The sequence below is a fragment of the Pocillopora verrucosa genome, chromosome 4 (genome assembly GCF_036669915.1).
Source record: "Pocillopora verrucosa isolate sample1 chromosome 4, ASM3666991v2, whole genome shotgun sequence".
Classification (NCBI taxonomy): Eukaryota; Metazoa; Cnidaria; class Anthozoa; order Scleractinia; family Pocilloporidae; genus Pocillopora; species Pocillopora verrucosa.
The window spans coordinates 280,888-307,642 of record NC_089315.1 but is presented as its reverse complement, the minus strand read 5'-3'; the positions used below and the strand labels follow the sequence as shown (position 1 = coordinate 307,642).

Below are 26,755 nucleotides of genomic sequence, written 5' to 3'. Positions count from 1 at the left end.
ATCTTAGTGCAACTGTTAAACTATTCACAAGTGTACAGTTTGATTCCTGATGAAGTACACCTTCACTTATGCTTAAAGAGAACTTTCACCAGGAGTGTTCGATGCTGATGGGTAAAGCTCTTGATATTTACATGTATTTGATAAATTGAAAGGTGCAATGGTTACAACTCATCATATTGAGCATTTCATAATATTGGGGTATGCTATCAATGCCATTAATTTGGAGCATGATGTGTGTACATTACAAGTAGACAATAAAAGAAAACAGAACAACAACCAATGGGCAAGGTTATCCTCATGAGGGAAAATCAAAACAAGGATGACAATATTATATTCATCAGAGTCCTTTAAAGCCCTCAAAACTTCAACCTCAACTCCAGCTTCTTTCTACTGGCCCATGACGAAGTAAAAAAGAAGCATTGCATGACAGAGTATCCACTATCAGCATTTCCTTGCTGCACTTCTGGGTCTGGACCTTGCTGAACTGGTTCGTTGACCATTCCGCTGACCTCCTCCTAACTTGACTAAAGCATCTGCTGCAGCCCTCAATAAGTCCTAGGGAGAAACACCACACCACACCACAATGTCCAGTGTTGAACAACACAACAAATGTTACCTTTTTACAATGAAGAGTAACACAAAGTGTCACAGAATCACATTGTTAAGTTACACAAACAGAGTCCATAACTTAAGTAACTTTACCTCATGCTCATCATCTGAGAAATTGGATTTAGCTTCAGACAACAATTTAGTAATATTGGCATTCAATTTCATTTCTTCTCTGATGTCGTCTGTCAAAAAAAAAGAAATTTATTAGAGGCCTCTACACTTAACAATACCAAGTGCAGTAACTTTGTCTTACCATATTCTTCCAGCTCAGTGAAAAGGACACAGATATTCTCCACTACTTCATCATTGGTTTTGAGGTTACTACAAAATCAAAAATATTTATAACGCATTTATAATGTGTTAGTAGAGAATGACTGCATGTGTAGAAGTTATTGAAGGAAATGACTTCAGTGAATTACACCCAGAGTAACTGTTGTGATGATTAATACATAAACCTGGTATAGTTGAATGTAAATACACAAGAATAAATAATGATTTATGCAAACTTAACCCCAACTGCTTCTGATACTTCAGAAACCAAGTCTTAATTTAAACTTCATCTTTTTGACCAGTTGCAGGAGATTTTTAAAAGACCCAATGAATAGGTGCAAGGGTTAAATAGAGAGTTGTCAAATAGAACTTGTAAGAGTTGATGTGAAACAGTGGGTCACATTCTCAATGTTTTGCTGCCCATCTGATCACTAAAGAACACCAGTGAACATCATTAGCTCATGTACAGTCAAGAAAATACTTTCAACCTACTTGTATGCAGCAATGATACTCTCTAGTCCTTCAATTTTCAACAGCTCATGAGCACAGACCTCTAAAATCAAAAGAGAATTCACAATTTATCAAGTAAGGTACAGAAAGTGGCAAATTACAATATTGCAACAAAGTATAATCATCTTATTTAGCTGTTGTAAATAATAAACATTCTGTAGAGACACTATTTTTGGGCTTCATATTCGGTAATTGTGAAGAAGAGCTCCCCAAAAAACCTGTAAATATAGGCTACCTGTCGGCCGACAGTGGGCCGACTGTTGGTAATGTGTCGGTAACCTGTCGGTAGCTTGTCGGTAAAACGTTAACACAAACCTTAATGTTTTCTCTCGGTTTTCGCTTGATACAACATCCAACATGTGTAATACATTGACAAGAATAGCTTTTCATAGATTTGGTGGCTCCTAAAGGAGCCGTTTTGTGAGTGGTGAAATATACAAGATACTTCACTCGTAGAATCGTGCCTCGAACTTCATTGGCAACAGCTTCCCCTCTCTCCTCATGTTGCTCATGACCATGATGTAGCGCCGAAGTCTTTTGCGATAGACAACCTCCAGATCTCGCACCGATTTAACTTCTTGGTCGCGGAGGACGAGGTCCAGTTCCCTCGAGTCGACCTTTTTCAGTTCTGCTATCGCCACCGGAAGTCTCGTAGTGTGCTCCGAGGACAGCCTGCAAGACGGAAGGCACAGGCCATGCTGCATCTGTTCTCTTTCATCGTCTAGAGAACCTGGTCATATCGTTCGTGTATGTTGGCCAGGCTGTGGGTGCTGACGGAGTTCTGCGATGACCTTCTTTGCGTTTAAGAGGCGCCTCTCGAGGTTTTTAACGACCTCGTCCTTGTTCTGCACAAGGTTGGCTAGCTCTTCAGCCTCTTTCTCGCGTTCCTCTAGCAACGCTGTCAGCTCCTGGTTCTGTTCCTGCTGGTTCTGGAAGGCCTGACCCACTCTTTTGTAGTCCTTTTGCAGTGACTCGTACTTTTTCTTTAGATCGTCGTGCGACGTATCTGCAGGCTGTTGACTGGAGGCTGTTGACTTTGATGTCTTTTTTCTTTTCTAAGGCGGGCGTTCATTAAGGCCTATTTACACGGCACGACTTTGTCGCATGCGACAAGCTTACGACAGGCCTACGACATGACTTAAGAGTCGTAAGCGAGTTGTAGGTTTGATTTACACGAAACAATTCGTGTCGTAAGCCTGTCGTAAGCTTGTCGCATGCGACAAAGTCGTACCGTGTAAATAGGCCCTTACACGAACATTGCCTATTGTCGCCATGGCAGACGCCACACCTATTCTCACAGTGAAAAATAGAGTGGTCGAAATTATCTTCCAATGCGATTCTTAGATTGTCTGGTGTGTTGTAAATTACGCAAGTGATATATTCTATACGCATCTGATAACAACATTTTGGAAGAAACGTTTCTTTACATACTTTCAACTTTGCCGTCGATCGGTAAGTAGGTGAAGTCTGTCGAGTCATACATCACCATTACGGATTGTTATGTCACGTTAACTGTTCGTTTTTAAAACAATTTTTCTCTTTTCTTAACCTGTCGGTAACCTGTTGGTTAGCTGTCGGTAGACTGTCGGTAACCTGTCGGTCAACTGTCGGCCGACAGGTTTTTTGGGGAGCTCTTCTTCACAATTACCTCATATTCAGTAAAACGTTCCAAAGTAGTTGACAAAAACTAAAAAAAAAAGAAACTGTTGTTCTCTTACCTCGAGCCTCCACAATACTTGCTAATGCCATACAAGCATTTTTAATGACTTTAGGCTCCTGCAACATAGACTCAGGCACTAAGTTTAAACAAGTCATGAAAAGTTTGTGCAACTTAACACAGTAAGGCTAAAATTTCCAATTTGTTAATTGCATTCTGTTTTAATGTTTTCCATCCTTAATAGTACAAATGATCTTTTTTATTTACTTTACCTCTCTGCTGTTTGCATACCCTATTGAAAATATATCTTACAGTTTTGTTAAGACTTTGAAAATTTTGTGTTTTGTATAATCTCAGGAACTGATCACATTAAGAGTTGCATGATGTTATATTAGGATATATAAGGAGTGATACCAAACAATCTGAGTCCATGATTACAAATTCAAACTATATGCCGGGACATGGCATGCTTCATGAATAAACCTTTTCATTTTACAACAAAAGTCACTTTGACACCAAGTGTAATTGGCTTGCTGATAAAATTAGAATAAAGCACTGTTAAACCACCTTCAGCCATTAAGATGTTTCAATACCTTTTTGTGCATTTTGATGGCATCCACAATCAGATCAATAACATTAAGGTCCTCCATGAGATCTACATTGTCCTCTATAAGCAAGGTAGTTTAAGACTACATCATTAAAAAAAATATCTAGTGATTCAAACCATTTGTATTACTGAGACCCAATCAAAAACAGCAATTACAGTTTTTCTCAGGAAGAAAAAAAGTATAGGATAGTTAAGATTCTCAGGATGAACAATGAGATAAGGAACATGGCAAATTACAATCTCAGTCTTGGAATAAAGAGAGGTATCATTCCTTTGTAATGTGGATGGGACAAAGAAACTCTCTTATGAGGATTTGAACCTGGGAGAGTCAAATAATCTGCATTTGAGAAATTTGGGAATTGTAAATTTGTTTAAATATTCATTCCTGATTTCCATTAGATCCAAACACCAACTTTCAACAAGGTAAATCTGCTATGTACTCCATTTACCTTCCAATGAAAGAGACCAAAGAGCAGAACAGGCAGCCTCCACCAAATCAACATCTGTGTTATGTCTTCCCATGGCAAGGACAATATCCTCAAGACCCCGTTCCTCAGACACTATCTTGCAATTGTTCTCTGCAAAAATCAGTAGTGAAAGAAAGAAATCTTCAAATAAGAGGAAACCAGCTAAAACAAAACAGAGATTAGATATCAACTGAACAATATAGTCGGAAAACCAAAGTGTGCCAAGATCCATTACAATTGGAACTCACTCACTTGATGAATAAAGCTGCGGGTAGGATAGAATTGTCCACAAGCCATGTATGACTGGGAACAAGAAAGTAGCACTGTGCATGATGCTTAACCACCACAGATTATCAGGAGTTTCATGAAAGAAGTAATTCAAACAATGACTCTGCAGTCTCTGTAACAGTTGCCACAACAGAAACAAAAAGAGGGTACTGATGATTATAGAAAGGCCCAGATATAGCATGTCGCTTCTTCCAAAAGTAAATCTTTCATTTCTGTGAAACAGTTAACATTTGTAAATCTTTGTTCCCATACCGCTAACAGCCAGACTCCACAGAGCACCACAGCAGTTTGATGCAATGCTTTTGTTGTCAGGGAATGCTCGCAGTGCTGATAACAAATCCTGCACTCCTCCATATTGACCGATTATTTCACCTGCTGCCTCTATCCACAAAAATAATAATTAAAAGTAAAAGAAGTTAAAATTGAACTTTTCCAGCTGAGGCCAGATCTTAGAAGAAGGCAAAGTTAATTATGAGATGGACAGTTTTTCATGAGAATCTGAAGATTTGAATTTGATATCTCACAGGTTCAATGGCAATTCTTACTGCATCGTGAGATAATTTTCAGTTGATAGTTTGTTTTCTTACTCTGATTTTCATTAATTTCTATACTCAGCTTTAATTCTTGGAAATGAATGACCATCAGACACAGTTGGTCCCCCAACTTACCCTCAGCTGACAGAGCCATAAGTAACTGACATCCACAAGACTGGAGCTCAGAGGAAGTTATGTGGGACTACCAGGCAGAGAAAAAAATTCAGCAAGAAACTGTCAATATGGAGGGTATGAAACAGGCACTGAATTAGGAATTCCTTTGACTCTCAGATTGAGGAACAATTTTAATTACATAACCCTCACAATAACTCACCTTCATTGCTGAAAGAACAGGGCGAATTATCTCCTCTGTGAACATGACATCATTATCATCAGCTGAAAAGCAAAAAAGATATTAAAACAATCCTGTAGTAAAGCAACAAAATAAAAGACCACTTCTTTACAACTAACATGAAAAATCCTTTATTCTTTTTTATGTTCCTTAACCCTTTACACCCAACATCAGAATGCATATTCTCCATACTGTTTTCTATATTTCCTTAGGTGTTGACGAGGAGATATTTGTTTAAAAATGAAGAGTTCCTTTAATTGGTGATTGTTTCCTTTAATTGTGTGACCTTGTTGCATGAATCAGGGATGAAACTGAGAAGACAAATGAAGTGCTTGTCATTCCAAGGGGTCATAGGGTTAAAGCATGCAGATAAAATAAACTTTAGTAGCTTCATATTCTGCAGTTGTTCCTGCTAAATACAAACGCTTAAGAATCCAGGCAACAGAACTCTTGGTCAAAAATTGCAAGCAGTTTTCACCACGTCTCAGCCGTCTTTGTATGTGACCATACTTTCTATTTGAATTTTAATAAGCACCTTGCCACCTGCACTCTCACACATGCTCTCTAACCAGAAAGAAGGAAAGTTTACTGCAAATCAACTGCTACATCAAGCATGCTATAGCTTGATTAACATGTACTGGACATTCCTCCAAATCACAGAGGCATAAAATTCCAGCAGTGAGCCACTGTTCCACTTCATATAAACAAGTAATAATTCCTCACCATGTGGAAAAAGATTAATAAATATCTTCAAGGCTTGAAGGTGAACATCTTTGGATGGATCCTGTTTTTTGTTTTCATTTGTCATGGTTTCTGCAATTTGCTGCTTTGCTTTTTTGTTTAATGAAACATCTGCAATCAAGGCAACATTCAAAATTCAAAACAAGACAAAACTATGTGGAACCTGCCTTACAAATATATAATATAATGTATAATATAATGTATAATATAGTATAACATATTATCTATCTATCTATCTATCAATATATATACATATATATATATATATATAGGATATTAAGTATGAATACAAAAATGACTTGAATTGGCCACTCCCCTCCAATGAGCATATATTGGCCTCCTTCCATTTTAGAAACCAGTGATCATGTTTTCTTTTGATAAGAGTGATCACGCTTACTGAACTGGACTTTTTTCTTTAGTCTGTGGTTTCAATAGGTTTGTAACCTTTACAATGAGGACCAATTGTGCTACTCCTGACACTTTAGGATCAGTATTGCATGCAGTTAAAATGCAGTTTATGTTGCTGTTTATACGCAATTGTATCAAGATCGCAAAAAATTGATTGTTTCTCTTTTGTCTTTGTTTTCCTGACTGCCGACTCTTGCATTGTTACACTTTGCCGCTTCCCAAAGAATAACAACACCTGATCCCAAATAATCCTACACAATTAACGAGCTTGAGTCATAAATAGTTCACAGCTCAGATGGGAACACACAACACTACAAGAGAGTTATGTCCACACAAATACCTTGCTTCCTTGTAATTTGTTCAAGGTGTTTCAAAGCTTGGACCTGTCACAAGAATAAAAGACAGAACATTGAAACATCTGACTGGACAGGTCAGCATCACAAGTTGTTCATATTTTTCAACAAACATTTTATCTCATTTTATTCATGCTTTTACAAATTACTTTTAATTAATAAAAGAGTGTTAAAATCTTCTCATTACTTTTTGCTGTTTAGCAAAATGAGGTAATAGCCACAGGGAAAGAGGAGAACCAAGGAACCGGCTTTATTGTGTTACCTGACAAGCTACACTATCCTTGTTTTTCTTCATGTAATCTGTTGTTTGGATATATGAAAAAAGGAAAACAATTAATTCATCTAAGCAACTTATTCTTAAGAAGTTCTAAAAAAATAAACCTAACCACTCAACACAGCAAACTTAAGATATTGTTTACCTCACAAGCTATTCAGAAATTTTATTTTAGAAATGTTCAAATATTGATGGATAAATATTTACCAAGAACACCTGCCACACCCTTATCTTTGGGTACTGGTTTTGCAGCTGTGGAAAAAACAAAAACCATTTGAAAACAATATAAACAATAAAATTTTTTATAATATATTAACCTTAGCCAAGTGTATCTATGGAACATCTTGTGGTTGCACATACCATCTTTTCTTGCTCCTTTGGTAGCAGCCCCTGTTCCTTTTGGCTGTTTACTACTCAGTGCAATACAACCTTTAACATACGGCAGCTCAGCCAGTTCCCTACAGGCAAAAATTGTCCCACAAGTGAGAATACAAAGTAACTGTTTTTGATTAAAAAAGAAAAGAATTAGGCAAGACCATCTGAACAAATTGTTCTTAATTAGCTACTTTGTCAAGTCCTTAGTATAAGTTGTGATTTTTTAATTAATCACAAGATGAATGAAATAATTGCTCATGATTTCATGATTAAGTTTGCAATAAGAACATAAATCCTGGATGCCCACAATCAAGAAACAAAGCGGGAGAGCTGGGCGGCAGCAGACCACATTAAACATAAATATTGATGTGTAATTTCTAAGGAAGAAAAATAGGCTGATAAATTATCCACTTTTGTAACTGCAATATGTCATTAAAAAACTACAGTAACTTCAATTTTTATCTTGGTTATCCTTCTGTGACTGGCTGCTTGAAAGTTTATAAAATTCTTACTTCATGGTAGGTCTTTGTTGGAAATTTCTTCTAAGCATAATTCGAATAGTCTGGCAGAGATCTTTAGCATCTTTTGTTTTGTATGCCTACAAAAAACAATTGTAATAAAGTAATATTTAAATGATACAATTTAAATGTAAATATCATGTTATCACATCAGAACTCCAACCGGAGTCTTGGCAAAATATTTATGATTGTGAGTATAAAGTCTGTTTACTTGGTATAATTACTCACAAGTGATTAGGCACACAACGAATGTATGCTGTCTACTGAATTACACAAAAAAATTAACTCTCGAGGACTACCCCATTGTCTTTACAACCAAAAGCGAAGTGAAGCATTTGGCTTTTATATAATATGCTGCTTTATTAAACTTTGAAAAAGAAACAACAAAATGAAAGAAAATTCACTCCCTCTCGCTAATGATCACTTAATCTGAGCAAATATGGCTTAAATACAAAAATGTGCTCATAAAAAATCAAAAGTAATGTTATTATAAAAAGTCTTTTAGGAGATAAATTATTAAAGAGGGTATTAAGTTTCTAAAGAAACTGTGGTGCTGCATGGGTGAGAGAATATAACAGGGTAATTAAGTGTTTTCACCCGAGTTAATCATGTAAATTGGCCACTGAAAGAGTTTCCAAGCTAGCATTTCAAACGTTAGCCCTTCCTCAGAACAAATGGTGAAGGGCTAACACTTGAAATGTCAGCTTTGAAACTCTTTACAGTGGTCAATTTACATTATCAAATCAGTTGAAAATACTTAATTACCCTTTTAGAGATAAATGAATAAAGGGGGTAAGTTTCTAGAGAAACTGTGGTGCTGCATCAGTGGGAAAGTAAAACAGGGTAATTAAGTGTTATCAACTAAGTTTAAAATGTAAATTAGCCACTGTAAAGAGTTTAAAGGCTGACGTTTTGAGCGATCGGAAGGGCCCTTTGCTCTGACGAAGGGCCAGTGCTTGAAATGTCAGCCATTAAACTCTTTATGGTGGCAAGTTTACATTTTCAACTCAGTTGACACTAAATTACCCTTTTTAGAGATAAACAGACCTTCTCAACTTCTTTAAGAACATCTTCTAGTTCTTGAGGAGATTGTTTGATTTGAAAGAGTTTTGAAGATATCTGTGATTGCTGCAACACCAGAAAAACAAAGTCTTTGTAGGCATCTCAAATACACTTACCAATTTGTTTCACATACTATAACTAGATTCTATAGTATTACTAAATGATTGCTAAGAAGAATGTTTGGTATAAAAAGAAGAACAAATTATTTATGAAAGTTGTCAATCCTTTCATGGTTAAACTGGTATGTAAAGTAACTGTTCTAAAGATGACAATTTAAGCAACAAATTTAATATATGTTTTAAATGGTAATCCTCTTTTAAAACAAAAAATATCCTTGCACCTGCGTATGTATTACCAGCATAAAAATGCCTTGATAAACTTTCATTAATTTTGATGCCATTGATCACATTTTTAACATTCAGTTACTCACATCCAGGAAGCCACAAGTGGCTAATTCAAGAACTATGCATCCAAGTGACCAGACATCACTCCGTTCATCATATCTTGCAACCATTAAGAATAGTAGACATGAAGGACATAGGATAGGTGAACTACACATCAGTAGATTGATACAACTCAACAAATGAAATGATCCTCCTTCTTTGTTCCCCATAAAGAAATGAAACAAGTGAAATAAATCATAACAATTTGTTTCACCCAAAAATTATCTTCACTCTCAACAGGTTGCTTTTTAGCTCAGTAGCAGCACCAAACTGGAAGTCATGCCTTTAACTCTATTGAAGCTTGAATTTTTTCATGTCTCCTTTTTGGCACTTTCTTCAATGCTTGTAAAGATCAGACTGTTGTTTGTCATAAACCACAGTTTGTCACTCACAGAATGAAAACCATTTAATGTACATCACAGACGACCACACAGATTACAAATAATCAAACCATACAGAAACTCTCCAGACAATGAAGATCATAAGTACTGCAAAGAATCTCTGATGGAATACAATGTAGTAATCATGATTCAAAAGTGATTTGACAAACTGATTTCACATTAAAGTAGGCCAACAAGTAAACGTACTACAATATTTTCAAAATTGTTGAAAAGGATACGGCCTCTCTAGTACCTCTGGTGCCATCCAGTTCATTGTTCCTAAATAAAAATAACTGCTTAGTAAGCATTGCATTTTCTCCTTCACCAGAGACAGCAAAGAACTTTAAAATGATAGGAGATATATAATAAAACAAATGTGAGTACTCTGATCCAAAGTAAATCACAGGAAACAATGATATGTCAGTGACTGTTTGGAAACAGAGAAAATGCATCTAGGGAGATTACTGCCCCTAAGACAGTGTCTGACATACAGAAACAATATTGTCAAAACAATTATATCAAATAATACCAAAACTAAAATTCATTGACTGTTTACCTATCAAGAATCATTGATAAAAAATTCTTATAAATAATTGTTGACAACATCAATTGAAAGCTCAAATATAACTTAATGAAGGATGATTAATTAAGGACATGACACACCTACTGTTGTTCGTGTGCGAGTCCTTGCATCATCCATAATGGTTGAAACACCAAAATCACCTGATGTCAAAAACACATTAAATATAGTTTAGTCATCTTAATGAGACATGTGATATAAAATATATTCAATACATTAAATGAAATATATTTGTGTCTAAATTCCAACAAAAGGTACATTCAAGAATAAAGATTGGCATAAACACATAAGATCATTTGCATTAGTTAGCCTTTGTTTGAACTTATCAACTAAGGTGTCAAACCCATCTAATGAGGTAGTCAACTAACTATTTATTCATAAAGACACCACTGGAAAATACATCATGACATGTAACCATTTGAAGCTCTTATGTGTACACATTATAAACTTGCCAAATTTTCACTTTTTTACTCAGAAATTGTGGTATCATCATGATATCCAAGTTTTTAAAATTTTCATTCATTTGGTTGTTACTCTAATAGAAAAAAACCATAAATAATCACAGGCCAATGCTGAACAGGGGTCCACAAATCTAAGAACAAAGCCTTACACCTCTTTGTGTTTTTCAAAGAAAGACTTAACAGTGAAAACACTCTTGAGGAATCTATTACAGTTTCTAAGTCCTAAGTCATAGGTTTATAACTTAAAAGTGTGCACAGCTGCAAAGGCCAGAGGACAACTTTTAGAGATTGCATCACTTAGATCAGATCAGTGACTTACCAACTGAAATGCTTCCATCCTCAGCAAGAAAAATATTACTTGGCTTAAGATCCCTGCCAATGGGAGAAAAACATTTTGTGTACACAATGTTTAATAACATCAGCCTTGCGTAACAGAAACACAAAGAAATTATTTTAATCAATAATTTTAACAGGTCTTTGCAAATGTACTAGCAGAAGTAACTTGTAATTCAATTTTTTTTAATGAAGTGGAAAAACTTGCAAACACCTTCATTCAGAGTGGGTTACCTGTGAATCATACTCTTGGCATGAACCCAGGTCAGCGCATCAACCATTTGACCAAACCACTTTTTTATTACCTGATAACATAAAGTACAGCAGAAATAAAAATACTATAAGATTCACTTCAGATTATTAACTTTATAATGGGAGGGCAAAAGAAAATTTCCTTCTGACTTAAGGTTACTTTCCACCTTCAGAGGCCGAAAAAATTGATTTCTCTTTCGTTTTCAAGACTAAACTCAACTCAAACATTCAACCTCATGTTTCCATAAAAAAATTTCTTAAATCTTGAATTTAAAGCACCTGAGATATTTAGAAAAATGTATTTTCAAATAAAAGTTAATAAATCAGGAAAGTGTTGTAATCTCAAACCAAGGTGAATGCTCTGGTGGAATTTTCACAGCAACTGCTCATCTTGGGGCTTTTTTTTCATGCTATTTCCATATTTCATCTACATCACCCACTTTACAAAATTTACACACGGAAGCTCTTTGCTTATGGAGAGGTCATTGCAATATAATCTCCTAGTGTGATGCAAATTGTCTGCAAACCTTTATGAGCAAAAATCTTGCATTTGATTTTGGGAGAGATACAACCACTTTGAGTGATTTTATAGGGTATATAGATTTAACCGGTTTGCATCAAATTTTGCCAAGTCTCGGGGCAAGTCTTTATGGTCTTTAGCCCACATAATAGCCACTTTCTATGGCTTATTAATACAGACCTTAAGTGTTTACTTGTAAAAAGGGTAAGGAAAATTTTCCAAAAGTTGTTTAGTCAACACAAAAAAGTTCAAGGTTTGTTTTTTCACAAATCAATGTGTCAAGTAGCAAATGGATTCAGATTTCACATTTTGTTGAATGGATCTGGTTCAGCAGATTTGCATACCCCCATTTAGTCCTTGTGAAAGTAACAAGGCTGTATTTTTTGCTTCATCAACAGCTGGGATTAGATTTAATGATCACTTCCAAGATATATATTTTTACTTACAAGTTCTGGTATAGAAACTCCTTTTGCTCGTTTTTGCTTCAGGGCCCTATCTAAGTCACCTTCACAAGTTCAATGAGACAAAGTATTCATTACACATAAATGGCTTAAAGTTTATAAAATTAAATTTTTGAATATATGACATGCAAAGGGCTTGTCAGGGACAAAATAATTTAAATCAGGTAGCTCACCCATCTTGTAAAAATCCATCACAATACATACAAACATAGCTGCCTCCTGAAAAAGGGTTTAAAAAAGTAATGAGCTCAATACAATTTTGAAATCAACTGTAATTGTCGTAGGTTAGGAATACACATATGGTGATGAATCTGATATACAGGAGTGCAGAACGTATATGTTGTAGTTCAATTTTATCCTTGGTTCAAATTTTATTCTCTTTTGTTTTTGGGTATTGTAATGTATGATAATGAGTTTGAAACAAAGGAATTAAAATTTGAACCAAGGATAAAATTGAACCACAATATATATAACATAACTTATCCAGATCTGTTGATAAACTCAGCTATCACAAACCACGAACAGCTCTATAATTAGACAATAATTATAAGCAGACACAAGAATTAAGGTTTCACTGCACCTTAGGGTCTGGCTATACAATTATAAATTTACTGATGGTATTGATGACAATGAAATTTCTGATCATGTGGTGCTTGATAGATAAATCATTGAATTTCATGAAATAAGCAAACCTCCTTATCCCATGTTACAAAAAACTCTTTGTATCCACAGATATATGGGTGTTTGTGTGGATGTTGAAGTTCTTGTAAGGCCACAGCCTGTCATAGAAGTAAAATACATGTTTCAACCCCTAGATACTAAAGTTACCAATCTATGTGCAAAGTTATTTTTCTAAAACACTAGCTTGTTCCACATTCAGCTTTGCTCCTCTCTCTGAGTTTTTTTCCTCCACTTTCAGTCCCTTACTCTTCCCCTCCACTCTCCTTGCAACCTCACTTCTCTCCCCTCCTCTGTGCCATAAAGAGTTTTTATTATAAAACCCTTTGATGTTCCCATTAGATAATTCACCTCTATATGTTAAAAGGGATGCAGCCAAACTTTACCTCATGGAATGCTTTATTTGCCTCTCCTTCATCATTGCATTCAACCTATCAAAATGAATAACAAAACAGACCAATGACCTGGCAACTGACTTCTCAAGCCTCTCAAAAAGCCCTCTTTAAAAGCAAGTCTTTTTGTTTAAATATTGAAGAATTTTTTTTAAAATTTGTTCTCAATTAACTACAACCACATAGGGCTTTTAAACACTGATGCATGAAGTAAGAATAAAACAAACATTCTACAGATGCCCAAAGTAGTTACAAACTCCCAAGTGATTAGAGAATTGGCTTTGCTGTGTTATAGACTGAACTTGACACCCAAAGGTCCACAAGTTAAACCCACAGCCACGCTTATTAAGTGTTCACTGGTTTGCCTGGTTATCCATGTCTCATTTCATTAATTAAATCTCTATCGCTAATTTCCTCAGCTTCACTAAAGGAGGTGCCATTAATCCTGCTAAGGTTTAGTAATTGTATGAAGTGGATGCTTTCAACCTTTTTTACAGGATGTTGATGATTACAAGATAGTGCTGATGAATAAAGTTAGACTACTGTTTATCAGTTTTAAGCTACATCAAAGAAATTCCGTTTGATAGGTTCATCAAAAGATTGCTGGGCTGATGAATTCAAGCCATCTTTTTTCCTCTTTCTTTTTCCTTTAAGTGTCTCAAAGATTTTTCCAGACTGAGTAACACACGACTTCAAGACGTGGAAAGAACATCAGTAGTGGCACAGTTGTCCGTAGCTCTTGTGCCACTCTTTTTGTTCCCACCACACTCTCGCGTCGTGGTGCAGAATGAAAGAATCTATTCGTTTCAAGTACTTCTGCGTATCTGGCTACTTAATGCCATTCAACACCACACAAATTCTTTGAGGATTAGCGCCAAATTCACGTTCTACTAAACGTCTCAAAAAACCTACGTTTCAATTTAAATATACATTCAGGTTGAAAAGGATTTACCTGTTGTTTTAACAAGTCTGACTTTCTTTTCTATTCTATTTACAAATTATTCTTACACTAACAACTTTTTCCCCTGGTTGTACTCATCACGAGAACTCTGTTTGCTTTATTTCCTGATGTTAAATATTTTGTTCGATCTAATCAGTACGGCGTACATAATAAAAATACTTGATTTGCTGCAAATGGGAATAGTTTCTAAGAAAAATACTGCAAATACTTAAAACAACTACCGTGGAATGTACGTATGTGACATTTTGGCAACTGGCACAAATCTAAGCTTACATGGCTATTACAACTTAAGCTTTCGCTTACCATGTTCGCTGGATTTCGGTTTTTAGGTCACATGAAGCTTTGGGACGACAGCACTTGCAGGTTGGATCAATGGAAATTTGTTTTGACCATGCTATTATGTGTAATTAATGAATTAGTAAGTCTGGTTTACCTTCTTCAAAACATAGAGGACCTTATCGTGCTTGTTTTCTGCCAAAAACACAGATCCCTGCGCTCCCTTTCCAAGCCTCTGATGCAGCTATTAAAGGAAAGATGTTTTCAATATTAAATGCAATGTTACAGTTTGCGAAGATCGCTAAGAAGAATCCCTGAAAATTTACCTTGTAGCTATCCATGCCTAGATTGACAATTCAGAATTACTGGTGTGTGGCGGTCACTAGGTTTCTTAACATTGCATAAATTATGCTAAATTTGTTTACTTATTAACAATGAATTAACATTTAATTACTTAGTCTTCCAGCTCTCCAATTTAATTTTCCCTTGCAATGGAGTTGTTGCTCCCGATTGTTAACCAGTTTCTGCCCTATTTCTGTTCATGCGAAAAGCAGTGCCGAATTGAGGGAGTATACGAGTCCAGAGGATTTATTTCTCCCTCTTCAGCCATTCCTCATTGCTTCACTGCTAATTTATCAAATGGGAAGGTTTATAAGTTAGCCGAAGTGTCTTCTTGACTTACCTGAGGGAAGAAGTACAGCCATCATGTGCTCGTAGTCTATTTCCATTGCCAAAACTTCAAGACTGGACAATGTCTTATCTTTATGAGCAAAAGTTGGTTAGGGGTGTGGGGATGGTACACCGTGGTGGGGTCCTGACATGACTTGTCCCCAATCTCTAATTCGGAGAGGGAGGAAGTATGTTGCAGAATGGATGCGGAGGTCCGAGTTTTGCATGAGGTTTGTACCTACTTACACTTCATTTCCCTGGATCTTTTCAATTGATCTACAATTTTTGCATCACTACTTGCATTTTTAACGTTTTAGGGAAATTTCTACGTAATTAAACTGCCTTTACGTCAAGAAGTTGATTTTGTTGCATTGAATTAATCTCACCATTGATGAAATATTTTGTGTCGCAATGCGTACAATCTTGTTTTCGTGATCTTTGGCCAATCTTTTCGACAGGGGACACTTGAGAAATGCACGCACGAACACGGGAAAAAGGATTGGAAGCGGCGATATTTTGTATTCAAGCACATATTGGCAAGTAACATCAGAAGCTTGGAGTTCTATGCTGTTGGTAACAGCAAGAACTGGCGGACTGCAGAACCTAAAGGAGTGTTAGCTCTTTATCCCGGGTATGAAATCATAAAAGTTCAAGAACCAAAGCGTCATTTCGTCTTTGAAATCAAAACAGTGGATCATACTTATCGTCTGGCGGCTCATTCTGAAGATGAACTTAATGAGTGGATTCTTATTTTGGAGAGAGAGAGTATAGGTGAGTAGATAGATGACATAATTAATAACATTTGCTCAATTCTTGACTGCGATTTAAGATCATGAATAATGAACACGTCAACAAAGTAATCAAAATGAGAAGTAGAAAGCATGAAAAAAAAGGAAGATCAAACAATGTTATCATGTGAAAGGTGAAAGTTGTTTGGATTTAAGGTCAGCATGAAGTGAGAGCCACATCTTAAGCTATCATGGATAGCTGTAAATGCTCTGATAAGCACCTAAGGGTAAATTAATTTTCAGAGAATGAAATATATTAAAGTTCACACGGCAACCATGTGGACAATCAGACATGGTTTGATGCTACTCTGGTTTACAGATCTAATGAATGTAACTGAAGAAGTTACAATTCATAGACCCATGAATTTTCAGGGCTTCTAGTCAGGGGAGTTTTCAGACATGAGAGGGGCTTACTTGAGAGGGGTCTCTTTTAGATTGTACAGTTAGTGATTGTCCATGGAACATGTTTGAGAGGAAACATGTCCAGAAAGATGCCCAGAATTTCAAATGGAAAAAAACTAATGTTTTGTAGTGTTTTTAAATATATCATTGATAGTATAGTGTGATGCAAAGATCAGGAGAAAATCTTTCTTAAATGGTTCCTGGCTCAGAATGAAAAAAGGCTGAGAAAGAAAGATCTTTGAGTTGTTTCCCTGTAGGGATACTACTGAAGGAGACTGGGGATTATCATTACCAGACATTTCTAACCTTTTGACATTGTCTGAATGTAACTATAAACTTCCTGTTGATCTTCCTTGATACTTGCCACACGATTGTAGTTTCCCAGATGTTTCCACGGAGATTCGTTGTAACTCAGCTGAAATTGCTGAAAATAGGTTTTTAAACTCTATGCTACAAAGATTAATAGAATCCTTAGAAACAAAGATATGGTTTTACATTTATTTGAATATCAATTGTATTCTGGGTTTATTATACAGTCAATTCATTTTATGTGGATCCCGAAACCACAGACCAGATGTTAAAGCTGGGAGCAACTGGTAAATGTCACCTCCATGTAGCAAACAGTGAGCTACGACTTCTCTGTGCTAAAGATGGAAGATTGCTGGTGGCATGGCCTTTCACATGTCTACGGAGATACATGAGTACACGGGGAAAGTTCACAATTGAGGCTGGGCGAAGAGCTCCCACTGGAGAAGGAAAGTTTGCATTTTTTACTCCTCAATATGATGAAATTTACAAGCTCTTGGACAATGTTGTGAAGTCCAGGGCAGGCCATAAACCTTCCCATGAAACAATGGAGAAGAAACATTCTGTGCCAATTGATAGTGTATCCACAAATTGTAAAGAGACTCCAGACAATAGTTATGAGCAGCTGTCGTGTATCCCTGTGACTACATCAAGTATGACAAATTCATTAAAAGACACATATGCTGCTCCCTATGGGCATCTGCCATCACGTGATATGACAAGAACAGGCCTGCCGCATGTTACTCAAGGTGCTTCTCAAGCTATACCCACAGAGGATGATCAATATAACACACTAAGTCAACCAATTCATGGATCTGAAGAACCAAGGATCCAACATGTCCAAAAACCTGTTGTTGCAAATGAGTACAACACTCTTGATCAGCACCTTGCTTTACCTCATCAAGGACAGGATATGTATAGTGTCCTTCAACATAGTTCCAATCCTCCAACAGGCTCACTTCAGAAAGAGACAGAAGATGTTTACAATGTGATCGGAGAGACTTTGCACTCTGTGCCACATGCTAGTGTTCAAGAAAATAAAGATGTGTACAACACCTTGTCTTCTCCCCAAAGAAATGTTCTGCCACCAACCACATCAGCTCCTGAGGAAACATACAATGCACTAGATCATGGTTCACCAGTATTGCCTCCTCGCAAAGGAAACTTTAATAGTCAAGTATCTGTCAGATCACCAAAATCAGTTGTCAGGAAGCTTTTTGACTCAACACCAGATGAAGTTGATAATATGTACAACACCCTAAGTACACAAAGACATCCTCCACTTCCAGTAAGAAAAACAACCAAGCAGTCAGTGCTTCAGAAATCCCAACCAAAAGATGAAGATGATGAAGTGTACAACACACTGGATAGTGCCTCCAAAGTAAGACCACCAGCACCTCCTAGAAAGACATCTGAACAGCTGACGTATGAAACTAACATGTACAATACATTGGATTTGTTTAGTGCAGGAAACTCTGCATCCAGTAAAACACAACAAGGAAATGATGAAATGTACAATACACTCAATGTAACAAGAGGGGGTACATCTCCTATTCCAAATAGACCAAAAAGTTGGACTGCATCATCAGACAAAAGTGATGAGATGTATAATACACTGGGCAATAAAACTGTGGCCTCTAGTTCCCCCAGGAATGACGACGACATGTACAGTACACTTGATGAAACAAGAGGTAGACCTAGTCCAAGTGTGCCTGTTCCAACTCAGAGATCATTTCACCTTACCAATAGTCCTGCCAAAAAAGATACCTTGGAACTGAAAGGCAACTCTACTTCCTCCCATCACTCAACACGTTGTCCCCTAGATGTCTCATCATCACCAGCAAAGACTCCTCAATTTACATCTTCCTTGGAGGACCCTGACTCTTATGCAAGCATCAGTTATTCAGCTCTGTTGTCCCATAAAGGAACACAGAAAAATCCTCCAATTCCAGTGAAAAGATTAAGTCCTTCCAAGGCTAGAAAAACCAGTGCCCCTGATGTTTTGTCATTTTCAGGACAGACTGGCATGAAGGATGTTAGGAAGCCAGGGAAAGGAATTGTTTCAAATTTGAAGGCTTCCCTGGAAGCAGGAGGCTTAGATTTGACCAAACAACCAAGGAAACCCAAAAAGCTCTCCAGAGAAGGAAGTGAGGACTTGTCTCCTTGTGCAGAATTTGCAGAGCAAAGAGGCAGCGAGGGCTTGGCAGAAAATATCGTTGTTTGTGGGGATTTACCCAATAAACCTGAAAGGTCACAATCGTCACCGTCTGATCATGGAGAGGATATTTATGATGAATTACAACAGACAGCTCAGGTCAGACCCAAATCTTTACAAATCACTAAAGCTAAAAAAAGTCCAAAGAAACATTAAGTATTGGTAGTTATGTCAGTGTTCAGGCTCTCTTGCTAGAGCCAGAAGTATTTCATAACCATTTGGACTAAGTCAGTAATCTGTTGGAACTTGGGAGATGCCTTGCACACCCATTTTGTTATCAGTGCTATTGTTTCATTTCTCACCAACTTATCTTAATAGAGAAAGACATAAATTTTGTTATAAATGTTTGCAATGATAGCTTGCTTTGAAGAGAACTGAAAATGCTTTAATTCACTCCCACTTCCACATGAAAGCCACACCCTCCTAAGTGGGTGATTATTTAAATATTTTCAGTTGGAATAGCTTCTCTAGAATTCATATTTACTAATCTTTTAGTAGTACAGTCGAATCTCAATTATCTGGACCCCAATTATCCGCACTATTCGATTATCTGGACTTTCTTCTCTGGTCCCAATTTTTCCATGAATACTAATAAGTTGTGATCTTGAAAACTCAAAAGTTGCAAAAAGCCCAATAATCCTTTCAAAAGACTGTTGAAACAGCGTATTATCCTATGTGCTTTTCAAAATTCGAAAGTGCGACGAGTCAAGAAGTATTCTGATGTGCCAAGGGAATTTCATGCTTGATTAGTTCCTTCTGCGTGGGTTATGTAAACACACGAGTGATCGATTGTAAACTTAAATAAAAAAAATGCCTACGAAGTGAAAGCTTGCCGTTCTATTGATTAAAGATAAGCAGATAATTATTTCAAATTTCTATCTCATTAATATTCATATTTTCAATTATCTGGACTCTTGATTATCCAGACTATTTACCAAGGTCCCGATGAGTCCGGATAATCGAGGTTTGACTGTAGCCAACTTTGTATGAAATCCAAGGAAATGTTATTCTCATTTCTAATTTACCTCTACACTAATGTCACATTCATGTATTGTGCTGAAAAGGAGATTTAGCAACTTTACAGGTCAATAATGAACATGTATGTGGCTTTCTGCAAAGACTGATTGAATACAGCATAAGGTGATCTTTCTGACTAATTAGGTTCTTCATTTACAAGTAGCCGGCCAACTAGAGGTAGTGTCTCTGACATTTCAACATCTCAGCATTCATTAGTGGCTAACTGATGGGATAGGGTACACATTCCTGTTTCCATTTCTTTGCTTGACACTCATTCGAACACATGACCAAGCAGATGAAGCCCAAATATATACTTTTGAAATAATTTCAGGTTAAATCTCCAAATGCTTCCAAGAATGCAGAGATTTGCTTGTAACTGAATTGTAAAAGAAATGGAAAAATATGTTTTCATCTTTGTTTTTTTATTTTATACATTCATTATTTTATATTACTACAATATCAGATTGAAAATCAAAACTTTTAAAACAAAACAGCAGATTATCTAGGACACTTAATTAGTTTTAGTTCAAAGATATGTAGAAGTTCTGTAGAAGACAATATAATTGGATAAGTAATAAAACTATGAAAACTATTCTCTTGAAAGAATGCTTCTCCTTATTCTTAATTATCTTGTCTATGACAATTGGATAGAAAATTTGAGCAGGAATTCTTGCGCCTAAATAGGGCTTTTCCAAGAGAGGAAAAAATATTTTACTATTATCAAATATATTTTAATGGAAATTGGCTTCTCACAAACAATAACTTTACAATGATATAATTAATTAAAATTTGTTTCTATATTTACAATGAAAATATGAATTTTGAGTAACTAGAATTATTTTCCATGTGGAGTTTTATTTCAAGGCAACATATTTTCACTTAAAAGTAACAACACAACAATTTATTGAATTAGAATCATAAATATATAAATAGAATTTGTTTTGAATACTCTTCAGAAGAAATAAGAGAGGCTTAGAGGTAAAAATTACTTTGATTTGTTTTGGCTAACCCTAAATTATTAAGCATATAATGTATTGACACATTCAAAGGAACTTATGGATTACTAGAAAAATCTTGCTTGTAGCCCAAGAGATAAGATTTCAGAAATCTTTCTTTGGTAATAGCTTTTTGTAGAGTTCACCATCAATTTGAAAAGCATCTTGAAGCAGAAAGTTGCAGCAACTTTTGATTGAGTATCTAAGGAATCTAATTAGTTAACTAAGGGAGCAAAATCCTGTCCCTGATGATAAAATAAAATAACTATTTGTAAGTGTTTTTATCTTGATCAGGCATGGCTCTCACTAACAAGGTAAGCATAAGATTCTGAAAACTGACTTGCACTGAAATATGAACAAGAAATAAAAGTACAAAAAAAATGGAATTTGTATCAAGATAACTTGAATGACAGTTATGATGACTGTAAAAAAAAACAGAATTTGTTGGCCTAAGCTTAACCCTTTAACTCCCTTGAGTGACCAGGACAGAATTTCTCCTCACAATATCATTACAATACCAATCAGAAAAGTGATAAGAATACAGAAAAATATCAATTAAGGGATTGTAAGTTGATGCAATACCAAATTCTCTAAACTAAAATCACAAGAATTGTATGGCAGATGGTAAGGAGTATCAGTAATGAGTTCTTGGGAGTTATCATCACAACAAAAAGCTTACTTTCTTTATTTGTGCCTATCTCTCATTGATGTATAAAGTGTCCCATATCTTAAGCTTGGATCAAACACAAAATATATATCAGACAGGTTGGCTGGCAAGACTGGTTCTTTTAGCTGGCCAGTAAGTGGACCCCTCAACTCCACTTGGGAACTTCTGTTTGGACATTTGATTTCCCCTTGATGTGGCTCACAATAAGTTAAGCATTTTATGGTTATTTTTGCTTTCAACCCTTTTGATGCAGACAGTTCTAATTTAATTTTGAAATTTGTCCAACATCCTTCTTTGCATAACAAGAAAAGAAACTAAGTACCTGCTGTGAATAGTCCTTAATTTATCTGTTCCTTTAAGAAAAGCTAAACATTTATCAAAACTCCATTTTATGGAAATAAAATACTGAACAAAACTGGCTCCAATATTACTGAATGAAATCGACATATCTATAGTGCTTCATGATTGTACATCATGTTATGTTGGAAAAAAGATTATCTCAACCTAAACACCAACACGTTCATTCAAAATATGGTACAAATGGCCCATTACTTTTCTTGTTGAGTAAGGTGTGACACTTCTGTTAATGTCCTCTCCAATGCTTCTACCTGACCTTGGTATGAGCCCTTCTTTTCAGGTAATACAGGCAGATTAGTAACACCCTCGGCTCTTTCTCCTTGAGGGTCTGATTGGTTAACAAGGTTAGCATGAGCCCAGGAAACTCTTTCAGTACTAGGTTTTTGTGGAGGGATCATGGTAATGCATGCATCTTCATAGTCTTTACACTCAGTACCTGTTGCAAAAGCTGCAAAGTGGGTGAATTTTGGTGGTGACCCTTCCAAGATGCTATCAGAGCTCTTACTTTGATGTCTTGTAAGAGTCACTGCATTATCTGATGCTCTTTCTGCTGGATTTTTATTCTTTGTCTTTTTACTAAGATCCACAGTAGCATAGAGTGCTGGCAAAACCTCAACACTAGAGGAATATGCTGCATTCATATAAAAAAAGTTTGGAGAGCCAACTACAGATAAAGGTTTCTCACCACGTGAAAAGCTTTGTGTTCTCTCAGCATGATCATCAGATGCAACTTGCTGAGCTGATCTTGGTACACTGGATGGTTTTTGATTTTTTGGAGTTGCACTGGGTTCTTTTGAATGCTCATTACCATTTGTTAATTCATTCTTCTTTTTGGGTATAGCGGGTGCCATTTTTGTCCCATGTGATTTCTGGCCAGCAGATGGCTCCTCCTGGATCAAATGTCTCTGTTCCATTTGAGATCTTGTGTCCTGTAAACACCACAAGATGTATCATGGAGTCAGGCCTGTCTGGCAAGCAGAACAAGGTATAAAACATCTTGTAAGTTAAAAGAGGACAGGTTTTTATTCCACTCAATGACCTGCATCTACTTGAGACCTCTTAAGTTTTCTTTTACTTCCCTGCATGACCATTTTTCTCTTTTTCATCCTTATGATTGTTTTCTATCAGAATTAACTTCCCACCAAATTATAGCCGCACACTTTTCTAAGATACAGTGGTGGGTAACTCTGGATAAAAAGGATGTCAAACATATTAATTTTTAAGAGGACTATTACCCATTCCTGTAAAAATAACAAAGAAAGGTGAATCACCATTAACAGCATTATTGCAATCACTTACCAGTGATTGAGAAAAGTTACGGCTTGAAGTACTTGGTGAGCGGGCTAGTCTGTCATAGCTTCCTTCCTGTATGGTGTTTTCCGTCTGCACTGAACTAAGTGTGTTGTACTGGTCCCTTGGATAAGTTGAACTGGATGTATGGGAACCCCAGCTTGGTAGCCTCTCCAGGCGGCTGTAGCTTAGAGCAGATTCTGAGACCATTGAGAAGCTGCCAAGACTATGTGCACTGCCTATACTATCTGATCTGCCTATGTGATTATATGCTTGCTGTGGTGTCCCTGTGTCAATGGGTCGTGGCACACTCTGGCTCATATGTCTAACAGATCTGTCTCGATTCCCTGGAGATAAGGAAAATTATTATGACTCAATCAGCCAGAGTTCATTTGTGAAGTTGTGTAGTAACCTGAAATTGCTAACAGTTTTTCAGAAGTCTATTCTGCATGCCTGAACATTCCCAAGTGTTTCTACATAGACAAAACCCGTTTATCCCAATTTTGTACAATTAGAAGAAGTAAAACTTAACAAAATCATCATAAATACCTGGGAAGTTTTGGAGGCTAAACCTGAGTTGATCATAGGCACGTTCAATGTCATCTTCTGTCAGCTCATTTGAAGCTGTTGGGGAATGGAAGTTCCTTCCCCTCCTGACACGAGCAGAAGCAAAACTGTCTATGGCATCAAAAATCTTGTTGTCATCACCATTGCGTGTGACAAAGTTGTATTTCCCTTCACCCATAGGGGATGCCCTGCCAGCCTCAAAGATAAATTCATTGGAATCTAGAGCTTCATAGTTGCGAATTGTTGTCAAGGGCCACTGAGCCAGCACAGCTCGAGTACGCTCTAAAGCCAGGGACAAACCCCACCTGGAAATGTGTAAGAGACACTGTTGGTCCTTAGCTCCTATTCTCTGCATTTGTCGGCTGCCACTGCCTTTGACCCTGAAGACCTCACCTACAAGACAAATTGGGATACACCATGTTTACAAGGACTGGTTACCCTTGTTAGACTAAGCATTTCAGAAACATTCTGTTTGATAGCAGTTTCATGAGCCCAAAGCACCAGAGGCATAAATGGGTTTTTTGGCTCTAACCTGCTACTCGTGGATTTAAAGTAGTTTGCATTTGTAACTGAATCACCCACAGGTCCATCACAGTCTCACTCTCTGCAGCCAACGTCAATGTTTCAGCATCAGTACTGATCTCAAACACATACTGCCTCGACTTTTGTTCCATTCTTTTGAACACCTTGTATCTGGGAAACAATTCCAATGTCCCTCGTGCCATTTGCCTCTGCCATCCTTCTTCTCTATCAAACCACTGCAGGAAAGGTTGGTCTCCAGCACAATATTTTCGTAGCACATAGTAACTCTTCTTCCATTTCTTTGTGAAAGACTTTTTCAACCAGCCTTTGCTTTTTGCATCATCTTCTGTCGGTTTCTCTAGCCACCCCTAACAAGTAACATAAAGAATTAAGATTAAAAAACTACATTGTGCTGATGGTTGTAATTACGAATACTATGTGAATCTTGTTGTTTATCATGAAGTTTATTTTCAATTCATCATTACCATACCTATGTTATAGTAGTAAGGATATCTCTTAATGTGTTACCCATTTTTCTCGAACCTACTTTCAAAAATTCCATGGCTTCAACTCTGACTTATGCAAATAAAATCCCCTGTTCATTCAACCATTTTTATTCATCTTAGAAACATCACCTTGTGGGTACTGAACTGAACATAAGATGACTAACCCTTTATTTGTATTAACATTATGCTGTGCACAGCATATGAATAAACAGTCTTGTACATGTCTTTCTTTAGTAGATGATTGCAATTTCAACTGCTAGTCTGTTCATTTCTGCTTGCATCAAAAAGGAATTTTAGCCTTATATGGAGTTCATACTGACACCTATCTAAACAAAACTAAAACAAACACAGTAATAGTAATTACGTAGGCTTACTTGAGATTTCATCGAATCACAAAAGTATGTTGGGAGGACAGTGAGTAAATAATGTCGTTCATGTCTATGCTTGTTCCGAGATGAGATAAACTTAAAGTCACCAGCTAGTTTCTAACTTCAGCACCAAGGTCACGTAAAGTACCGTAACAGACTTAGTATAACAGGGTTTCTTTTCACAACCTTCCTGACAAGCCACATACAAACACATTTCCTGATATGTAAATTACCTACCTCAAATACATCTTCGATGTCTTCCAGATCCGACATAACGCACTGTTTCTAATAGAATTGATTTAAATCAAAGCGCTCTCGGATTGCCGAGTCAGTCACTTGCGTGGATCAGACGATTGCGATCGGTCAGGCGAAATTGTAGCTTAGAAACAGTCCTCCATCGACTAAAAACAAATCTTTTGAATACTCACAACCTTAATTTTGAGATAATAGGAGAACTTGTGCCGCAAAACCCTTGGACCCATTCTGGACGCACTCTCATTAAGTTAGTCGTACGCGTTGCGCGTTTTATACCGGAAAACTGCACTTCAGGTGGGTGAGGGGGACTGGAGAGTTGGGTGTGTCCAGCAGGATACATTCTTGAAATTAGTTAGAATCTGGAACAAATAAATGTCAATATTTTAAAATGTCAATTGACCATCCGGTTTGTCTTAATTTCCTTCTTCTTCATGCATTTATTACACCAATGCTAATCCTAATGGATCCTGTTTGTATAACCCTACACCAAGCCGGTTCCAGTGGCCTCGAATATATTTTTTAATTCGATTCTTTATATTTGTATTTGATTTTGACAAATTATCCCTTATCAAAAGATAATTCTGTTCTAATTCCTAGGATTCTGGTATCTAGTACAAAAGTTAATCGGGCTAGATGTAAGCCATTTGCTCATATAATGGTTCCTCATATATGCAACCATACACGGTGACTTAGCAAAGTGAGCAAGTGTTGACAAAGGAAAGGAGATCAGTGAAGCCGATCGAAAGCTAGAGGTTTAGTACTAAGGAATAACCCGCTTTCACGAAGGGCCTGCACAGTTATAGTTATCCTCTTCTCTATATATCATCCGCTTGAGTTTCCGGGTTATTCGGTGGGTGGCGTCTTTAGGGAGAGAATTCTTTTCCGAACTTCTAACGAAGGATTTAACTAGTTCTGACTGTAGTTACAATCATGCGTCTCACACAAGACTGATACTTTTCGTTTTCATATAATTTCAAACGTTAACACAAGTCTCATCATTTGGGCTACTTAAAATTTTCTGGGGCAATTAAGTGGAGATTCTTTATGAGGTAATTTATTCTAAATCCCCC

General features: G+C 36.6%; 3 protein-coding genes and 1 pseudogene across 5 annotated transcripts; 1 reads left to right on the top strand and 3 right to left on the bottom strand.

Moving 5' to 3' along the window:
- Positions 1–74: 74 nt before the first annotated feature.
- On the bottom strand, positions 75–15,509 carry LOC131785289 (serine/threonine kinase-like domain-containing protein STKLD1). 2 transcript variants are annotated; one of them, XM_066164847.1, is made up of 28 exons: positions 15,444–15,509; positions 14,919–15,005; positions 13,519–13,563; positions 13,147–13,233; positions 12,628–12,673; positions 12,440–12,498; positions 11,456–11,526; positions 11,208–11,260; positions 10,511–10,570; positions 10,087–10,126; positions 9,455–9,527; positions 9,010–9,090; positions 7,957–8,042; positions 7,430–7,527; positions 7,277–7,321; positions 7,058–7,095; positions 6,783–6,825; positions 6,017–6,145; positions 5,276–5,337; positions 5,077–5,143; positions 4,661–4,789; positions 4,103–4,231; positions 3,640–3,713; positions 3,108–3,165; positions 1,372–1,432; positions 863–930; positions 703–791; positions 75–555 (listed from the first exon to the last, which is right to left on the bottom strand). In XM_066164847.1, exons 5-28 carry the CDS (start codon positions 12,662–12,664, stop codon positions 442–444), a joined length of 1,764 nt encoding a protein of 587 aa, XP_066020944.1. In that variant the 5' UTR covers positions 12,665–12,673; positions 13,147–13,233; positions 13,519–13,563; positions 14,919–15,005; positions 15,444–15,509; the 3' UTR covers positions 75–441. The 2 variants fall into 2 exon arrangements, with proteins under 2 accessions (XP_066020944.1, XP_058958127.1); XM_059102144.2 differs by lacking the exon at positions 15,444–15,509 and adding an exon at positions 15,088–15,150.
- LOC131785290 (restin homolog) lies at positions 1,439–2,663 on the bottom strand (annotated as a pseudogene).
- A 93-nt stretch (positions 15,510–15,602) lies between the features above and the next one.
- On the top strand, positions 15,603–21,383 carry LOC131785301 (uncharacterized). Its single transcript, XM_059102160.2, has 3 exons — positions 15,603–15,660; positions 15,889–16,201; positions 17,157–21,383. The coding sequence occupies exons 1-3, from the start codon at positions 15,631–15,633 to the stop codon at positions 19,295–19,297; spliced, it is 2,484 nt and encodes an 827-aa protein (XP_058958143.1). The 5' UTR covers positions 15,603–15,630; the 3' UTR covers positions 19,298–21,383.
- A 155-nt stretch (positions 21,384–21,538) lies between these two features.
- On the bottom strand, positions 21,539–25,986 carry LOC131785302 (docking protein 6). Of its 2 annotated transcripts, XM_059102162.2 has the most exons (6): positions 25,668–25,986; positions 24,567–24,924; positions 24,017–24,427; positions 23,477–23,814; positions 22,863–23,106; positions 21,539–22,173 (listed from the first exon to the last, which is right to left on the bottom strand). In XM_059102162.2, the coding sequence occupies exons 1-6, from the start codon at positions 25,701–25,703 to the stop codon at positions 22,085–22,087; spliced, it is 1,476 nt and encodes a 491-aa protein (XP_058958145.2). In that variant the 5' UTR covers positions 25,704–25,986; the 3' UTR covers positions 21,539–22,084. The 2 variants fall into 2 exon arrangements, with proteins under 2 accessions (XP_058958145.2, XP_058958144.2); XM_059102161.2 differs by having other exon boundaries at positions 21,539–23,106; positions 25,668–25,985.
- Between the last annotated feature and the right edge of the window lie 769 nt (positions 25,987–26,755).

Bases quoted from the DNA above. Each gene is read 5' to 3' on its own strand.
- LOC131785289 (XM_059102144.2), bottom strand. The intron at 4,232-4,660 runs GTATGGGAACAA...TGATTTTTGCAG, and splicing joins GTGGAGTCTGGCTGTTAGCG to AGAACAATTGCAAGATAGTG. The intron at 3,714-4,102 runs GTAAATGGAGTA...CCTTGCTTATAG, and splicing joins TTGGTCTCTTTCATTGGAAG to AGGACAATGTAGATCTCATG.
- LOC131785301 (XM_059102160.2), top strand. From the start codon at position 15,631: ATGGATGCGGAGGTCCGAGTTTTGCATGAG. The intron at 15,661-15,888 runs GTTTGTACCTAC...TCTTTTCGACAG, and splicing joins AGGTCCGAGTTTTGCATGAG to GGGACACTTGAGAAATGCAC. The intron at 16,202-17,156 runs GTGAGTAGATAG...TTTATTATACAG, and splicing joins TTTGGAGAGAGAGAGTATAG to TCAATTCATTTTATGTGGAT.
- LOC131785302 (XM_059102161.2), bottom strand. From the start codon at position 25,703: ATGTCGGATCTGGAAGACATCGAAGATGTATTTGAG. The intron at 24,428-24,566 runs GTTAGAGCCAAA...TTTGTCTTGTAG, and splicing joins TTTAAATCCACGAGTAGCAG to GTGAGGTCTTCAGGGTCAAA. The intron at 23,815-24,016 runs GTATTTATGATG...CCTTATCTCCAG, and splicing joins TAGCCTCCAAAACTTCCCAG to GGAATCGAGACAGATCTGTT.